Below are 17,301 nucleotides of genomic sequence, written 5' to 3' on the forward strand. Positions count from 1 at the left end.
GATGGTAGAAGTTGTTGTGTGCTTAGCGCATCTCTTCTTATGGATGCATGAATTTCTAGTGAGTTTTGCCTGTCAACATTTCTATGGTTTTTTGAACAGAGTGCAAAAATCACTGATTTTTCAAAATTTCTTGCTTACTCAGTGCATACTACTCCTCATACTTGCCCATAATTCCTCTATGTCCCCATTCATTGTTTAAGCAGAATGCTAACAACTGTTTATGTGCACTTTCTGGCATTAACCTTCTTGATGAAATTATTAACGCCCTAGTAATTTTCATGTCTATGATGGCTTCATGATTGCTGATCGCTGCCTCTGTATTAACACTGTCAATAAGGCCTATTTGTAGCTACAAGATATAAAATATGTCATAGCAGTTTATGGTGAAAACATTCAGAACTTTTTTGCAAGACTATCTGGCCATACCACCTGCAATGAATCCGTAAATAACAGAGTCTAAACTCATTAGGTTAAAATCACCTCCACCTAATACGTATTGATCAGCATTCTTCCGCACTAGTGAGGAAAGACTTTCTTTCAATGATAATGCAATTGTTACATCAGAATTGGGTGGATTTTCAAAACATCCAGTTATTAATTTTTGTTCACATAGCATTATTACTCACATCCAGATAACGTCACACTTAGACTCATTTTATACCTCACCAGATGTAATTTTTTTGGCAGTTGCAATTAACGCACCCCCTCCTTGCGGTATTTAACATATCTTTTTGATATGCATGCCATGTCTCATTTAATATTTTGCATCTTTCTATTTCAGGTTTCATCCAACTCTCAGTTACTAGTATATCTTGAGTCTAATACCTTTCCAGGAGGGCAGTAAATTTAGTGAATATGTTTCAAATGATTCAGCAATTTACTGTTAAAATTTTGACATTGGAAGTGTCTCTACCTTGTATGTCATCTGATTTCGTTCTGTACGTATTGACTGGGGAGCAAACTAGGACTGTTGATATTTTTAAAAATCAGGAATCCAATATATCGATATTTAAAAAAAATTGGCTATCGATACATTGCCAGAAAAAATATCAATGTACCAGCCTACAAAAATGTCAGCAGCACATTGTAAATATTTTGCCGGTTTTAGAGCTGTATATTTAGGTATTGATTTATTATTGATATCCTGTACATCAACAAGTTAGCACCCTGCCTGTCCCTCTTAGAACAAGAATTGAAAGGAAAATTATGCACATTCACGCTTTGCGTTAACAACTTTGCTAATGATGGTAACTGCGTGGAAGTGGCACAAAAAACTTTGTCTGATGGGTCTGTCATTTGGTTTTGTCACATGTCAGATTTGTCCGAAACATCTCATGTCAAATTCCCAGTTTTTTAATTTCTGTACACACCAGAAAACTAGCAATTGTAGTGTCAGAATTTAGTGGTAAAGTTGAACATTCCAGTTTCTGTTGGTAGCAGCAATTGCTGATTACCTCAGCATTTCACATCACATGTCTCAGCTCACCACAAAGACTAGCCTTGTCATTTGGGGTTTTGTTCATCTTTTTCAGCAACTGTTTTTGAAGAATGTTGATGTGAAGAAATAGCACACTAGACACATTAAAAAAAATTTCAATGCAACTGGTGTGCTATGTTTTCACATTGGAAACCTTGTTATTCCATTCACATCGCGAACCCACAGTGCAATTGGACTTCTTCTTTGTGCTACCTATACTTGCTTCACAGGGTCAAAGAGAAACACTGGATGTGATAAAAGCTCAAAAAGTAGTAAAACTCCTTCACACAGTGAAAGTACAATTATCTACAACCGTTTCAAAAGAACAATTTCAAATATTCACCAAAAACTGCGAAAAAATAATGTAAAATAAAAATATCGGCACTCAATATTGATATATCGCCAATATATATTGATATTTTTTGAAAAAATATCAATATATCGATATTTAATCAAGAGCCCTACGTCAAACTATTGCCTAGCCTGAATAAACAAAGGGGCGGGGGGGTGGCGGCATGTGCACTCCATACGTATTCTGCTACCTGAGTAGCTGCTTTCTTTGTGTAGTGCACCCATCACCTACCAAGGGGAATACCTTATAATGCAGGTCCAAAAAATCTGCAGCAAAGACTGTCACAAAATCAATGGAGCCTCTGTTTGGGACTGTCCTCCCGACTCCAAACCAAACACCACCACTCAACACTGGAAATTTTAAGCTCTGCCTGCACCCCGCAAGCAAGGCCAGTAGTGTTCACCACTTGTGCCAGCTGCCTGTAGGAAATAAGGATGTGCAGAAACAAAGTTCCAGTCAATGGTATGGTATCATTCACAATCCTGAGCAAAATCAAAAAAAGCCGAACAATATCTGAGGACCAAAAATGTTATGGCCACAGTATTTTGGTATCAAAGGGCATACAATTCGTTGACTTAAGACATAGAGAAGATACCATAAATGTAGTGGCCTATTGTCAGAGCCTTCACCGACCATTATGCACAGTTCAAAACAAATGGCAAGGGCTGTTGTCCAGTGGTACTGTGTTGCTTTTTTGCAATACTACTATCCTGCTTTCTGCTGTGTTGTCGAAGGATTTTCTTTGGCAGTTTACGGCCGAAGTCTTTGAGCACTCCTCTTACAGCCTGGACTTGACCCTGAGTGATTACCATCTCTTTTCTAAATTAAAGGGTTTTTTTTTGGTAGAAAGCACTATGAAAATGACAGTTAACTGAAATAGGAAGTACAATGTATCCTAGTAACATAGGCCTATCTTCTTGCTGCAAATAATGACAAAGCCTGACATGAAAGCAACTCTTGATGTTGTTGACACTGCAATAGCTGAATCCAACTGCCTTGGCTTTCAATTTTTTACACATTTCTTAACTACTTTTGAAAAAAAATGTAATGCCAACATTAACAAGTGTTACATCACTGTAGCTGTCTTCTTAAGAGTTTTCAAATCCCTTTGAAATACATTGTTGCATAAAAAACATACTTGCTTCACTATCTTATTTGATACAAAATTTAGAGTATTAACTGTGCAACAAGATCACATGCCCCTCTGCACATTGTCAATTGCTGAAAACTTCCATTTCATTACCTTGCACTATACAGGAAATAAAAGGGATGTTAAGTCTTATGTGACTTGCCCTGTATATATTTTCACAGATGTACTACTGAAATAATTTCTTAAATTGTGTACAGAAAACAGTAACTTCTTTTGTTTCTTCCAGGTTGGTAAAAGTAATGTCACTCAGGACCACAGAAAAGATGAAGATGAGACCATCATACCAGTTGATACAGAATGTTATTTCGTGGCACCCAAATGCAACGAATTAGATGATTTGAAAGAAGAGACAAGAAACTGCTTAAAGAAAGTGCAAGAATTGAGTAATATGGCAAATTTATTTATAAAAAGTTTCAAATTTCAGAACTGTTGCTATTCAGAACCGGTGATATCTTGCACAAAATTGCAACAGCTTTCAGTTTCTGTTACAGATGTAACAGAACCTCCTCTCATCCCTGGTGTCCTAGACAGATTGTGTGCAACTTACGAGGAACCAGTTAGTGAGAATTTCAATTGTGTTTTAAAATTCAATTTGGTCTGTAACATAGACCAGTTTTTATCAGACTTGCATTTATCACCAGAGTATGAAGACACAAATAAAAGATATTTTCATGATATTGATTCTACACAATCTCATTTTCATGAAATTAAACTACCGTGTCTTTCAAATATTAGCAGTCACACTGCAATAGATTTAGAAGTCCCTAGTACATCAAAGGCAGCTTTTGAAAATATTTCATATACACAAATTAAAAGTAGTAATGACAGCATAAACTGTAACAAAAATTCAGATTTCAAAACTGCAGAGGAATCATCAGTTCACGTAAGCCCCTTAAGTGATAAAATATTTAATTACTCAGATATAGGTTCAGATATAGGTGATTCATCCCCAGTACTCTCCCAGAAGGTACGAAAAGATCCAGTCTGTTCCACCCCAAAAATTAGTAAGAGAACATTATTCAAGATAGAAAATCCTACTCGCACTTTTACTAGTGGTTCAAAGCTTACACTGAAAAGTAATCACAAAGATACGAGTACAAGAGAAGAAATAATAACAGAAAGTTCTTTAGAAGTACATGACTCAAAATTAAAGGATGGACTAAATTTCATGTTTAAATTAGTCCCAGAGGAGGAAGAATTACTTTTCAGTGGTATAGACAGTGACAGTGCTGATGAAGAATCAGTAACTCAACACACTCAGCAGTCTAACAGCCAACAAGTCCTTCCTGATGAAGAATCCATAACACAATGCACAAAACAATCTAAAAACCAAAAAGTCTGTGCTGATGAAGAATCAGAAGCTCAACACACAGATCAAGCCAAAAGGCAAGAAGTCTTTGATTCACCTTGCAGAATGGTTACTGAACATTTTGTTGGAGGAAATGGAATGGAAAAACCTGAGACAGAACCACAAAAATGCATTTCACTCTCTTCAGATTCTGGAGACAGTGAAATATGCAAGAAACCTTACAAAAAAAGCATTGGGTGTTTTCGTAGTAGTACTTCACTTAGTGAAACAGAATCAATATTTAACTGGTATTCTAGCATGCAACATGGAGGAAACAAGGCAGAGCCTAAAATTTCTCACAATAAGTGGTGTCCTGGAAGTACTTCACCAAGTGATACAGAGGCAATAACAGACAAATATTCTAATGCACACCAGGGAGAAAAAAAGACATCAACTAAAATTTCTCACAACAATAAAAAAACAACTGCTAATCAGGAAACAAAAACAAATCCTTCTACATACATGAAGAGGTGTGATACAGAGAATGAAGATACTTCTGCATCACATTCTACACATGACAGTAGTGATTCATCATCGTTAGATGGTGTATTTGTGTGCAACAAGCAAACCAGCATAAATCATCGAAAGACACTCTCAAGAAAAACAGCTGAACTAGAGGATAACCAGGCAAAAAATGGAAAAGAGAAACATAAGCATGTAAGTTTCATCCTATTTTTAGTTAATGCTGCTATTCACCTCAAAGTTAAACTCTAGACATGTAGACATCTTTGATAGTAGTAGGGACACTCATATTATTTTAAAATGTGTAAGAACTATTTCATTACAACTAGTGTGTAAGTGCAGCGGACAGTAAACAGCTTATGACCATAGTGTGTATATTAATTTGAGTTCAATTGTGTTATTTAAGTCTAAAGATGCATTTATAAATTTAACATTCAAATATATGTCCTGTTTTACTACTAGATCTGTTTCTGAGAAAATGTTTACTGGTATATGTAATCTCAATACTGTTCTGTTTCCACGCCAATACCTAGCATTATGGTTTTTAAGTTATCATTATTACTTGTGGCTTTTTTAAATTTGTTCTATCATTTTTGCAGTTCTGATTAATTCCATTGTTTACTGAATGAAATTATAAAACTATTTTTGGTATTCTTTTTTGTCAATTGGCATTTCTTAGGATGATACTTTTGATGGTTAATAATTACGAAAAAGGAAACAGATGTCGGTGTAGGCACTGCAGCCTATGTGATGTAGAGAAAAAAATCTCTCTAAAACAGATATGAGTAATGAGAAAACCACATAGAAATGACCATGTCATGAAACAGAAATGTTATTCTTTAATACTGCATGTGGTTGCATTATAAGTTGACCAATCACCAGTTCACTATCATCCAACAAATAAATGAGTATGTGTGGTCATTATTCTCCTGATTGCTGGACACTATACACTAGGTACTAACTGACTAACTGTGAAGCTAGGTGAATGAAACTGTATCTCACCTATGCATTATATTTTGTCCAATATCCCAATTTTATTCATGATCTGATCAAATTTCTGTCAGACATCACTAACTCCAGATGAACTACTACTTGACCAAGGGACTGATGACTTCAATGTTTAGTCCCTCAACCCCCAGCCATCCAAGTCTAAACTTTTGTTGCACAGCAACCCTGTTCCCTGGTTCACTAATAAATTTTCAAAGCTATTGGCTTGACACAAACAGTAAGAGAACCAAGTCCAACTCAGACTATGTCACAATCATAATCTAAAGCACACAGAGAGAGCAAATATTGCAAAACCAGGGCAACACTTATAACTCATTGCCACACAGCGAGTGGAGTCATAGCATGGAGCGCAAACGGTGCAGTATGACAGCATCCAGAATGTCATTCTGCAAACTCTACAATATGGACTGATGACATGTATCATCCTAACAATGCCGCTCCAAGGCATTCTAGTACTGATGGGGCAGAGCTTGATCTCAGTCACTTGTAATATTACCGCCTCACCTGTTGAATCTCAATTCCCACTGACCTCCTGATCTGAGGTCAGTACAGAAATGGGCTTCTTGACAACTAGTGTATAGAAATGGGAGTCTCACCATCTGTCGTCATCACAACCTACGTCCAGGAGTGGTCTTCACAGCGAAGACTGTCACGGTGTGGACAGGACAGCTGACACCTCTGGTTAAACGAGGGCAAATGGCCACCTACCATGCTATAATGATGGTTCAGTGATGTCTTGACATGATGTTTGGATTTAAATACCCCTGCTTCAGATGTCTTGTCCTTAGTGCCTGGACATTCTATCTGTGTCACCAATGCCAATAGAATGACAGTCTTGCTAGTTACAGATTAACTCTATAAGCGAAAAGTGATGTGCTGCTTGCTGTCTGTTTCAAGACTCTATCTACAAGACTGCAACCTGCCGCCAGTGGTTGGACTTAATTGCTCCACACTGCCATTACAGATGGATCACAGCTGTGACTGATGGAAAATGCAGACTTGCTGGGTGTTCCTCTGGTGAAAGGCCAAACCAACTGACTGCATGCAGCCATGTTCTTGCCAGCCTCTATCTTCTGCTTGCTGGCCTCCCAGGTTGTATGGCTACTGCCTTCCTGGCTATATGCTGTATGTGCTTAGGGAGTCTGGAGCCTTTTGCTTCTCTTTCACGACAGTCGCCATCCAGAAGGTGCTGTGGGTACAGGTCTAAGTGTGCATCATCTACGAGACTGCTGAGACCCTTTGTATCAACAGAGGCATGTCCATAGGTTGTCCTGCTAGCCCCTGTTACTACACCCCACTGTCAGGCAGCCTGCCTGACAAGCTACGTGAGCTGTTGGACTGCTGACTGAGCAGCCCCCAGCGAAGACTGAATTCATTGGAGGAATCACATTAATAAATGTTATTACAAGTACCAGTGTTTCACTGCTGCCTTCAGCTGTAAGACTTTATCACTCACCAGCCCTCAGAGCTTGATCTCATTCACTTGTAATATTACCACCTCACCTGTTGAATCTCAATTCCCACTGACCTCCTGACCTGAGGTCAGTACAGAAATGGGCTTCTCGACAACTAGTGTATAGAAATGGGAGTCTCGCCATCTGTCGTCATCACAACCTACGTCCAGGAGTGGTCTTCACAACACCAGACATTGTCATCACATGAACATCACTGCAGTCAACTTCTCTCAACTTGTAACCTGCAATTCCAAATGAAGGGTGGTGATTGAGAAGGTGTTTTTCTCATTGTATAATTTGTTGGCTGTGGTAGATTGCAACAACATTCATTTCAATTTGAAAGTAACTCTGGTACAGTATCGTTAACCTCATGACCTCTCCAAGTTCAGAGGCAACTGTCACAAAATATATTTGATGACTTTTAGGTGAGCATTTTGTAATCTTCCTGGGCACAAGGTGCTGTGTACCAAGGCTGTTCCAGTCAGATGTTTTACTTGATGATGTTGGGGTCCTTTGGCATGGGATTGCAACAAATGTAGATGGGCTATGATACACCATAAGAATTAGAGTAACTCCTTTTGTATTATGTACCTTAAATTTGAACCTGGTGTTAACTTCCCTTGTACAATTTTTTGGATTGGCACGAGTAGCGTAAGCAATATGCCGATGGAAACGTTTTCCACTAATATGAGTGATTCTCTTACCACGATGACAGAACAAATTGTTAGATAACAAGTTGCACTAGAGCAGAAAAGTGGGGAACTGGGACATTACAGAATCGAAGCAGTACCACTGCAAGCTGACAAGGAATAGCCACTAGGACAATTTCAGAAATTAAAGTTATGCAGAGTGTGCCCTCTCCTCCTATCAATCCTGTGGTAGCAAATTTAATAACATCTTTTTTTATCAATGTACCAGAGGGCACAACTGTATTTCTCAGTGTTAGCTTCAGCCAAGCTGGGTGTTGGTCTGATGAAACATGCCTTTGTATAACCAATTTATAACTGAGTGGGGAAGGTAAAGCATTATGTCACGTACCATGAAACTTTGAGGGGTGCACAGATATCTACACCTACATCTACATGGAGACTGCAAATCACACTCAAGTGCCTGGCAGAGGGTTCATCAATCCACCTTCATAATAATTATCTATTATCCCAGTTTGAACAACGCGCAGAAAACACGAACACCTAGATCTTTGCATGCGAGCTCTGATTTCCCTTATTTTATCATGATGATCATTTCTCCCTATGTAGGTCAGTGCCAACAAAATATTTTCACATTCAGAGGAGAAAGTTGGTGATTGAAATTTCGTGTTGTTTTAATTATGTCCACCCCAAATTCTGTATCGTTTCAGTGACACTCTCTCCTTTACTTCATGATAACACAAAACGTGCTGCCCTTCTTTGAACTTTCTCAATTTACTCCATTAATTCTATCTGGTAAGGATCCCACACCACACAGCAGTACTCTAAAAAGAGGACAGACAAACATAGTGTAGGCAGTGTCCTAGTAGATCTCTTACATTTTCTAAGTGTTCTGCCAATAAAATACAGTCTTTGTTTTGTCCTCCCCACAATATTTTCTATGTGTTCTTTCCAATTTAAGTTATTTGTAACTGTAATTACTAGGTATTTAGTTGAATTTACAGCCTTTAAATTTGACTGATTTATCATGTAACAGAAGTTTAACTGATTCCTTTTAGCACTCATGTGGATGACCTCACACTTTCTGTTATTTAGGATCAATTGTCAATTTTTGCACCATACAAATATCTTTTTTAAATCCTTTTGAAATTCATTTTGCCCTTCTGGTGACTTTACTAGACAATAAACGACAGCATCATCTGCAAACAACCTAAGACAACTGCTCAGATTGTCTCCTAAATTGTTTATATGGATAAGGAACAGCAGTGGCTTATAACACTACCTCAGGGAATGCCAGAAATCACTTCTGTTTTACTCGTTGACTTTCTGTCAATTACTACGAACTGTGAACTCTCTCACAGGAAATCACAAATCCAATCACGCAACGGAGACGATATTCCATAAGCATGCAATTTCACAACATGTGTGGTACAGTGTCAAAAGCCTTCTGAAAATCTAGAAATACCGAATCAATTTTAAATCCCTTATCTGTAGCACTCAGCACTTTGTGCGTGTAAAGAGCCAGTTATGTTTCACAAGAACAGATTTTTTCTGAATCTGTATTGACTGTGTGTCAATAGACTGTTCTCTTCAAGGTACTTCATAATGATTGAACACAGTACATGTTCCAAAATCGGTGCTGCATATCAACGTTAATGATATAGGCCTGTAATTTAGTGGATTAGTCCTATTGGTGTGACCTGTGCAACTTTCCAGTCTTTAGGTACAGATCTTTCGCCGAGCAAGCAGTTGTATATAATTGATATACAGTCTGGACTGGAAGACTTGCTTTTGTTAAGTGATTTAAGTTGCTTCACTACTCTGAGGATATCTACGTCTAAGTTACTCATGTTGGCAACAGTTCCTTGATTCAAATCGGGGATTATTTATTTCATCTTCTTTGGCAAAGGAATTTCACAAGACTGTGTTTAGTAACTGTCATCGAAAATATTTCCATTGCTGTCGTGCAAAGAAGGCATTGATTGTGTCTTGCCACTAGCATACCATACATACAACCAGAGTCCCTTTGGATTTTCTGCTACGTTTCGAGACAAAGTTTCATTGTGGAAACTATTATAAGCATCTTGCATTGATGATAGCATGAAATTTGGGGCTTTAGTAAAAGATCGCGAGTCTTGGAGATTTGATATTCATTTAAATTTGGTATCCTTTTTTCATTCTTTCTGCAACAGTGTTATCACCTGTTTTGTGTACCAAGGAGGATCAGCTCCATTGTTTGTTAATTTATTTGGTATAAGTCTCGAATTCAAGCCACATCTGGTCTGCACTCACATTGTTAATTTGGAAAGATAGAGATTCTCTCTCAGAAAGACAACAAAAGAATTTTATCTGTTTTTTGAATAGGTACATTTTTTGTGTAGTTTTGGAGGATTTGGGAGTTACAATAGTCAGTCTCACTACAACCACCCTGTGTTCACTAATCCCTGTATCTGTTTTGATGTTCATTATTAACAATGGATTATTTCTTGCTAAGAGGTCAAGTGTGTTGTCACAACCATTTACTATACGCTTGGGCTCAAGAACTAACTGCTCGAAATAATTTTCAGAGAAGGCATTTTACACAATTTCAGATGATGATTTATGCGCACCTCCTGATTTAAACACGTATTTTCGCCAAAATATCAAGGGTAAATTGAAGTCACCACCAAATGTAATTCTGTGAGTCGGGTAGGGGTTTGAAATTAAACTCAAGTTATCTTTGAACCTTTCAGCAATTGTATCACTTTAGTTGGCAGGTCAGTAAAAGTATCCAATTACTATTTTATTCTAGTTGCCAAGAATGGCCTTTATGCATGCTAACTCACAGAAACTATCTACTTCAATTTTGCAATGAGATAAACTATGTCAAACAGCAACAAACATGCCACCACCAACTGCATTTAGCCTATCCTTTCAGAACATCATTAAATTCTTTGCAAAAGTTTCAGCTGAACTTATCTCTGGCTTTAGTCAGCTTTCAGTGCCTGTAACAATTTAAGCATCAGTGCTTTCTATTAGCACTTGGTGTTCTGGCATTTTCCCAACACAGCTATGAAAGTTTACAATTATTATCCTGATGGTTCCTTTCTCTACATTCTTCCTTTGTTCCACCTGCACCCTTTGAGACTGAAGCCCTTTTTGTGTTTACGCGAGACCCTCTAACCTAAAAAACCACTCAGTCCATACCACATAGCCACTGCTACCCATGTAGCTGCCCAGCAAGTTGAGGAATCTGCTGACTACATGGTCGCAGAACCATCTGAGCCTCTGACTGAGACCCTCCACTTGGCTCTGTACCAGAGGTCCACAATCAGTCCTGTCGACTGTGCTGCAAATGGTGAGCTCTGCTTTCATCTCGCAAGCAAGACTGGCAGCCTTTACCACTTCTGTCAGCTGCTCGAAATCAGAGAGAATTTTTTCTGATCCAAAGTGACACACATCATTGGTACCAATGTGGGCCACCACATGCAGTTGGCTGCACCTTGTACTCTTAATGGCATCCGGAAGGACCTGTTCCACATCTGGAATGACTCCACCCAGTATGCTTTCTTCCCCTCCTTGGCATCCATGTCCCTAAGGGGCCCATAACATGCCTAACATTGGAGCTCCCAACTACCAATAATCCCATGTTCTGTGATTGTCCGGATCTTACAGGCTCAGGTGTCCCCTCTGAAACAGGAGAGGTGACTGCATCTGCAACTGCGGATATGCCTGTGTAGATACACTGGACCTCAGCACTCCCAAAGATGACATGTTGTTAGACCTGTACCCGCAGCACTTTCTGGATGGTGGATGTCATGATGGCAGAAGGGCAGGGCTCCCTCAGCACACAAAGTGTACAGCAAGGAAGGCAGTACACATAAAACCTGGAGGCCAGTAAGCAGAAGATGGCTGTTTACTCTCAGTTGGTTTCGCCCTTCACCAGAGGAAGGCCCATCAGGCCCACACCTTCTGTCAGTCACAGCTATGACCCATCTTCAGTGGCATGTGGAGTGATGAAGCCCAGCCACAAGGGGCAGGCTGCAGTCTTACAGATGAAGCCTTCAAACAAGCAGCAGAGAGCACATCACAGTTTGCCTGTAGAGTTAATCTGTAACTAGTGAGACTGTCATTCCATCAGGATCAGTGACACAAATAGACTGACCAGACACTAAGGACAAGATGTCTGAAACAGAGTTATTTAAAGCCAGACATCACATCATTGTTGAAGCGTTGTAATGGCAGAGTAACAGTATTAAATCATAAGTGAATTTTATCATCATGTTTTAAACTTTAGCTTAAGAAATGCTCTATTCCATATACTGACTAGGTTCTTCTAAGTAGAATAAATAAGTGAAATAGAGAAATGTTCATAGAGAGGTACAGTGTATAGTGAATTACTTTCGTTGATGAATTATTGTTTCAGAAGAATCAGAAAAAAATTCTCCTTTAGAAACAGCAGTTTCATCTTATCTATGGATCTAAATGCCAAATTTGATACGTTCTTAGCTTTTCATATAGATCGGACTAAAAAATCTTGCATGGGGAAATACATAGTGTCATTTAAAACACAGAGATAATTTACTGGCACAATGGGAAAGTCTGCAAGGCAACAGATATTCAAGGACATAAGTGAATCTAAACATTTCACAATAATTGTAGACTCAGCTGCTGAAGATTCAGACTGCAGTCAATTAGGTTTTACCATTCATTTTGTGGGGAAGACAGTGTACCACAGTTTACTGTTTCCAGGTAACCTCCATGCTTCATTTTCTCAAACCACATGATCTATGTATGTAAAACTTGTGTCGCATATACATTACATTGTTTCTATTCGTGGAGCTGTATCACGTGGAGAAATTCAGTGATGTGGGAGGAAATGAAAGGATGTACATCTTACTAAATTAACCCTAGAAGTGTACATCGGAGTCAGTCTGACCCTGTAGTAGTTTGTTTCTTTGCGTGCACCATTGCACACACACAGTCTGCTGCCACCAGTGTAATTTCAGCATTGAGTGAGGCCTAGTTGAGGTGAACATTCGAAGTTGTGAGACATTGTTATTTAATTAATTTGTGGAGAAATATTTGTTGTAGAGTCATTGTGATCCCAGAGTACACATCGTGTAAGTATCCAGTAGCTGAGGGTGAAGAACATTTGTGTGAAAATGGCATGTAGAAATGACATTTTACTAACAGAATATGTTATACAGGAAGCATTGTTAGAACAACTCAGTTGTAAAAGTGGCGTAAGTGACTTTCATGATGAAAGTGATTCTGAAGCTGGTGCTTCTGCAAGTTACGGACAATAGTGAAACTGGTCAGTCTGCTGAATTTCAGACAATGATGAAGAAAATACAGTCATCCACAGTCATTATTTTAACATGGCTTTCCCTAATAGGAAAGGCCTGCCAGTTACCCGTAACATTGTAGTCCAAATTCCCAGAGTGTGGATGAATAAATTTATGAATAAGTTAGAACACTTAAAAATATTTGTGTAATATGTACCTTTCATTAATAGCTTCTTCATCTAAATAAACTGCAAATAAAGTCTTTCCTTCTGGATCAATTTTAAATTACCTAATTGAAAAGCTTCCATGGCAGTTTTTACTTGTTCTCTCATTTTGGATATATCTGTCCTAATATTGATCAAAAAAGTACATGACAGAGGTGGAATAAAATGCTTTTATTATATGAGAGCCACTATTTCAATATAAAATATTCTATATTCAGGCTGTTTCTCTAGCAAATAATTGAGGGTCACTGTGTCCCTGGTATACCATTCGTGTGACAGATTCAGAGGGTTAAATTACTATACGTTGTGAAAACATTAATTATAAGAGTTACTGTAAAGGTACTCTTCAGTGGAGTAGCAGGAGTTTCCCCTTCAGAAACTTCTTTAATTCAGTCCTTCACCACATTACCTATAAAATATTAAATATTCTCTGACTCATTTTTGAGTTCATGTGCACCCTTGTATCTGCCAGCCTAAAGTTCTACATTTTAGATGGTTTACTTCAAATGTAAAAAATGGACAACTGAATTTAAATATGGATGTACTTCTCCTAAATGTGACACACATGAAAGATCTACCAAAACTGCAACCACAGATTAAAATATCATAAGTCTACAAATGGTGCTGATTGATCAACAGTTACAGGTGTAATAAATAGCGGACTCCATAATCATATTAGAAGACAGAGTATGGTATATTTCACACAAAGAATCAACTATGAGAGAGCTTTTAGCAAGATGGGTTCTGTATTTGTTGAAGGCTGACAAAAAACATATATGAAAAGTAATCTGTGTTTTGGAAAATGCAACAGAATTTGTGTACTGGTTTGGTACTATGAAAAAGATGTGGGTCCACAGCTTCAATATACAGTACGGAAATCAAAGCATGTATTGGATGCAACAGAAAAGGCGAAGCCTATTTCATCTGCTAGAAAATCTGTGGCTAATATTTTCTTGGATGCAAAAGGGATTATTTTTGTTGATTACCTTAAGAAGTGTAAGACAGTAACAGATGAATACTACACAAGTCATTTGGATCAAATGGATAAAAAATATAGATGATGAACCAAAATTTGTGCACTCAAATGACACAGCGTTGTTCCTTGTGTGCTAAAAATGCAGAAAAAAGTCTCTAACAAAATTTTGTTGTGTGCATATTTTCAGTGGAAAATGGACATCAAACAAAGGCAATTTGGCATCACTGTAATAACATGTGTAGCAGATATCCTGATTCAATAATGTGTGACTGTGCTGTCCAGTTAGTGCAGTGGGTAGAGTTTTGCATTAGCATACTGTGTCTAAGGGTAATTTTATAATTTTGTGCTGTGTCATGCGCTATCTGAAATCTTAATTGTTATACAGCATGTACTGTGTGTTTTATACAATAAACACAAAATTGTATAATACCAACACACAAATAGGAGTACAATCATGTTTATTATTCCACTTTTAATGATGTATTTTGCCTTGAAATGTTTTCTCTTCTTCCAAGCACATCACTACACCATGTTTTCCAGTCCATTGCCAGCATTGCTTCCATTTTCTATTATACCCCTTCCCACAAAGTAAAAAGAAAAAGAAAGTGTCATGCCACCCTTCAACTTCTTGGTCACTGCTTCCTTTATCCTAAGTAATTCTCTGGGAACCATACAGATCACATATCATCATCATCATCTTACTGTATTCTTTTGCAAAAAAAATGTTGTACCGACTACCATGGTTACCACTTTCATCTCCATTACATTTCTTTAAGATATTACATCGTCAGCTATAGATAATTACCAAACTCTACTACATTTATTCTACTATGCTGATGAATGTGGAAGAACTCGAAGGATGCTTCCAAGCTTCTATTGTGAGTGCGGATGCATCTATGCTGTGAAGAATTTAGAGAAGCATGATCCAGCAAGTCACAAATGTTTGGAGTTAGAGGAGATCTGATTGAGCATCTACTCTGAAGACTCCATGTGTTTTGTGGAAGGCACTGTCACTGATAGTGTATTTAAAATATTGCAACTGCTTACTCTAACTGAATGTAGTTCATGAATGTTTTTGACATGTCCAATCTGTAACTGTTGTGTTCAGCATTAAAGATAAGAAATGTAGTTGTAGGCTATGTATTGTTAAAGAAACACAGTGTGCTATTGATTACTGAGCAGATCAAAGTTTAAAAAATTACACCTACACATGGAATCAAACTTGAGTACACAAACACAAAACTCAACCCTTTGCACTAACAGGACAGCAGAGTTAAACAGTATTGGATCAGGATACCTTTCATACATGTGATTTCAGTGTTGCCTTCCTTTCTTATCCTAATCTTGCTGAAAATATACATGGAACAAAATTTTGTTAGACTTTTTTGTTCTGTTTGTATACAAGGAATAGACCTATAGCATCCAAGTGCATGGATTTTGTTTCATCCTGCATGAGAAGAGCAGGATTGGAAAAGGATGATGACAAAATTATATTAGTGCACTTGCTAACAAAAGTACTTTGGCATTGGAAAAATTAAGCGATTTGAAGTACTAGATCTTGTAACATCCACCCTGTTGATCAAGTTTGGGACCTTCTGACTTTTGCCTACTCCCACATGGAAAAAAAGAAAAGAAAAGTGGTTCAAAAATATTTGGAGGCTAGAAAGAAGGCATTGGCAGAAAATTAGTGCAATATTTGCCTAAAATTACCATCTTCAACAGACAGGCCAAAATAATTTCCCATGTCTTTGAACAAACTAAATATGACAGCCAGCCTTTTTTCTTCTGATTCTGTTCTAACTTGTTACATTGTTTACTTATTATGGCTAACATTTGGTAACTTTGAATCCAGTTTTATTTACACACACATATGTGCTGCTGCTGCTGCTGCTGCTGCTGCTACTACTACTACTACTACTACTACTACTACTTCTACTTCTATTTCTCCTCCTCTCTGTCTCTCCCCCCTCCCCCCTTTCCCTCTCCCTCAGGCATGCCAAAGACGACTTTATTTGTGACGTGTTTTGTTTGTTCCCGTTTATTAGCAATTTATATCACCAAAAATACTGGGATATGTGCAACCACCTTCCTCCTCCTCCTACTCCTCCTCCAATGTTGGCCCCTCATGAGTTACATCCATTATCCTTACTCACTGCTTTCACATAGTGTAGTGCACTCATCAGATTGATCAGGATGGGTGTCCAATGCGCATTTGAACTGATGATTTCGCTGTGTACATTCCAGACAATTTCTCAGTGAGTCAGAGACGCTCTTAAATACCTAAATTTATGGAAAATGTGCTTGCAGCCATATACATTAAAGCATGCCAATATTAATATTAATTGTCAATCATGTAGTAAGTAGTCTATGCATAGAACATATGAGTAATAGAAAGTGCTTTGTCAACAAATGGAGCTACATGTGAACTAATTAAATGTTGGTTCAGTTTCCAAAATGTGTTGAACAGAAGCAGCCATTGTTAAAAATCCAGCAACCTTATTTCAACAGCTTTTTGATAAGTGTCCTAGGAAGGTGACTCAGTGGCAAAGATTTTAATATTACGTTTGTCCATGCAGTGGACAGTAGCAATTAATATTTTGCTATGATAATTTATTAATTTTAATATCTGTGGCTGTATACACTTTTTTACTGACTGCAAATATTAAAAATAACATCTTGAACACAGACATTGATGAGAAGGCACGCAGCTGAAATATCAGTAAAATTAAAACCAGCAGTCCCTAACTGCTTGCCTCCAATCAGATACATTGAGGGAGTTTTCAATTCAAGTAAATGTTAGCTTTTTTTAAAATGTTGTGGAAAACTTTTTGTAGAATCTAGATACTTTTGGATTAAAGGATACTACTCACCGATAAGCTGAAGCCTTATATTATCAATAGGCACACACAAAAGAAAGAAAACTTGCTAGCTTTTGG

At 37.8% G+C, this 17,301-nt stretch overlaps 1 protein-coding gene across 1 annotated transcript in view; it reads left to right on the top strand.

Moving 5' to 3' along the window:
- Nucleotides 1-17,301, top strand: part of LOC126183299 (Fanconi anemia group M protein) — a 237,968-nt gene that overhangs the window by 204,554 nt on the left and 16,113 nt on the right. Inside the window, exon 20 of the mRNA XM_049925138.1 lies at nucleotides 3,206-4,984. Within this exon, the coding sequence (XP_049781095.1) occupies nucleotides 3,206-4,984 (1,779 nt within the window). The remainder of the gene's footprint in view (nucleotides 1-3,205; nucleotides 4,985-17,301) is intronic.

This window comes from Schistocerca cancellata, chromosome 4, assembly GCF_023864275.1.
Source record: "Schistocerca cancellata isolate TAMUIC-IGC-003103 chromosome 4, iqSchCanc2.1, whole genome shotgun sequence".
Lineage (NCBI taxonomy): Eukaryota > Metazoa > Arthropoda > Insecta > Orthoptera > Acrididae > Schistocerca > Schistocerca cancellata.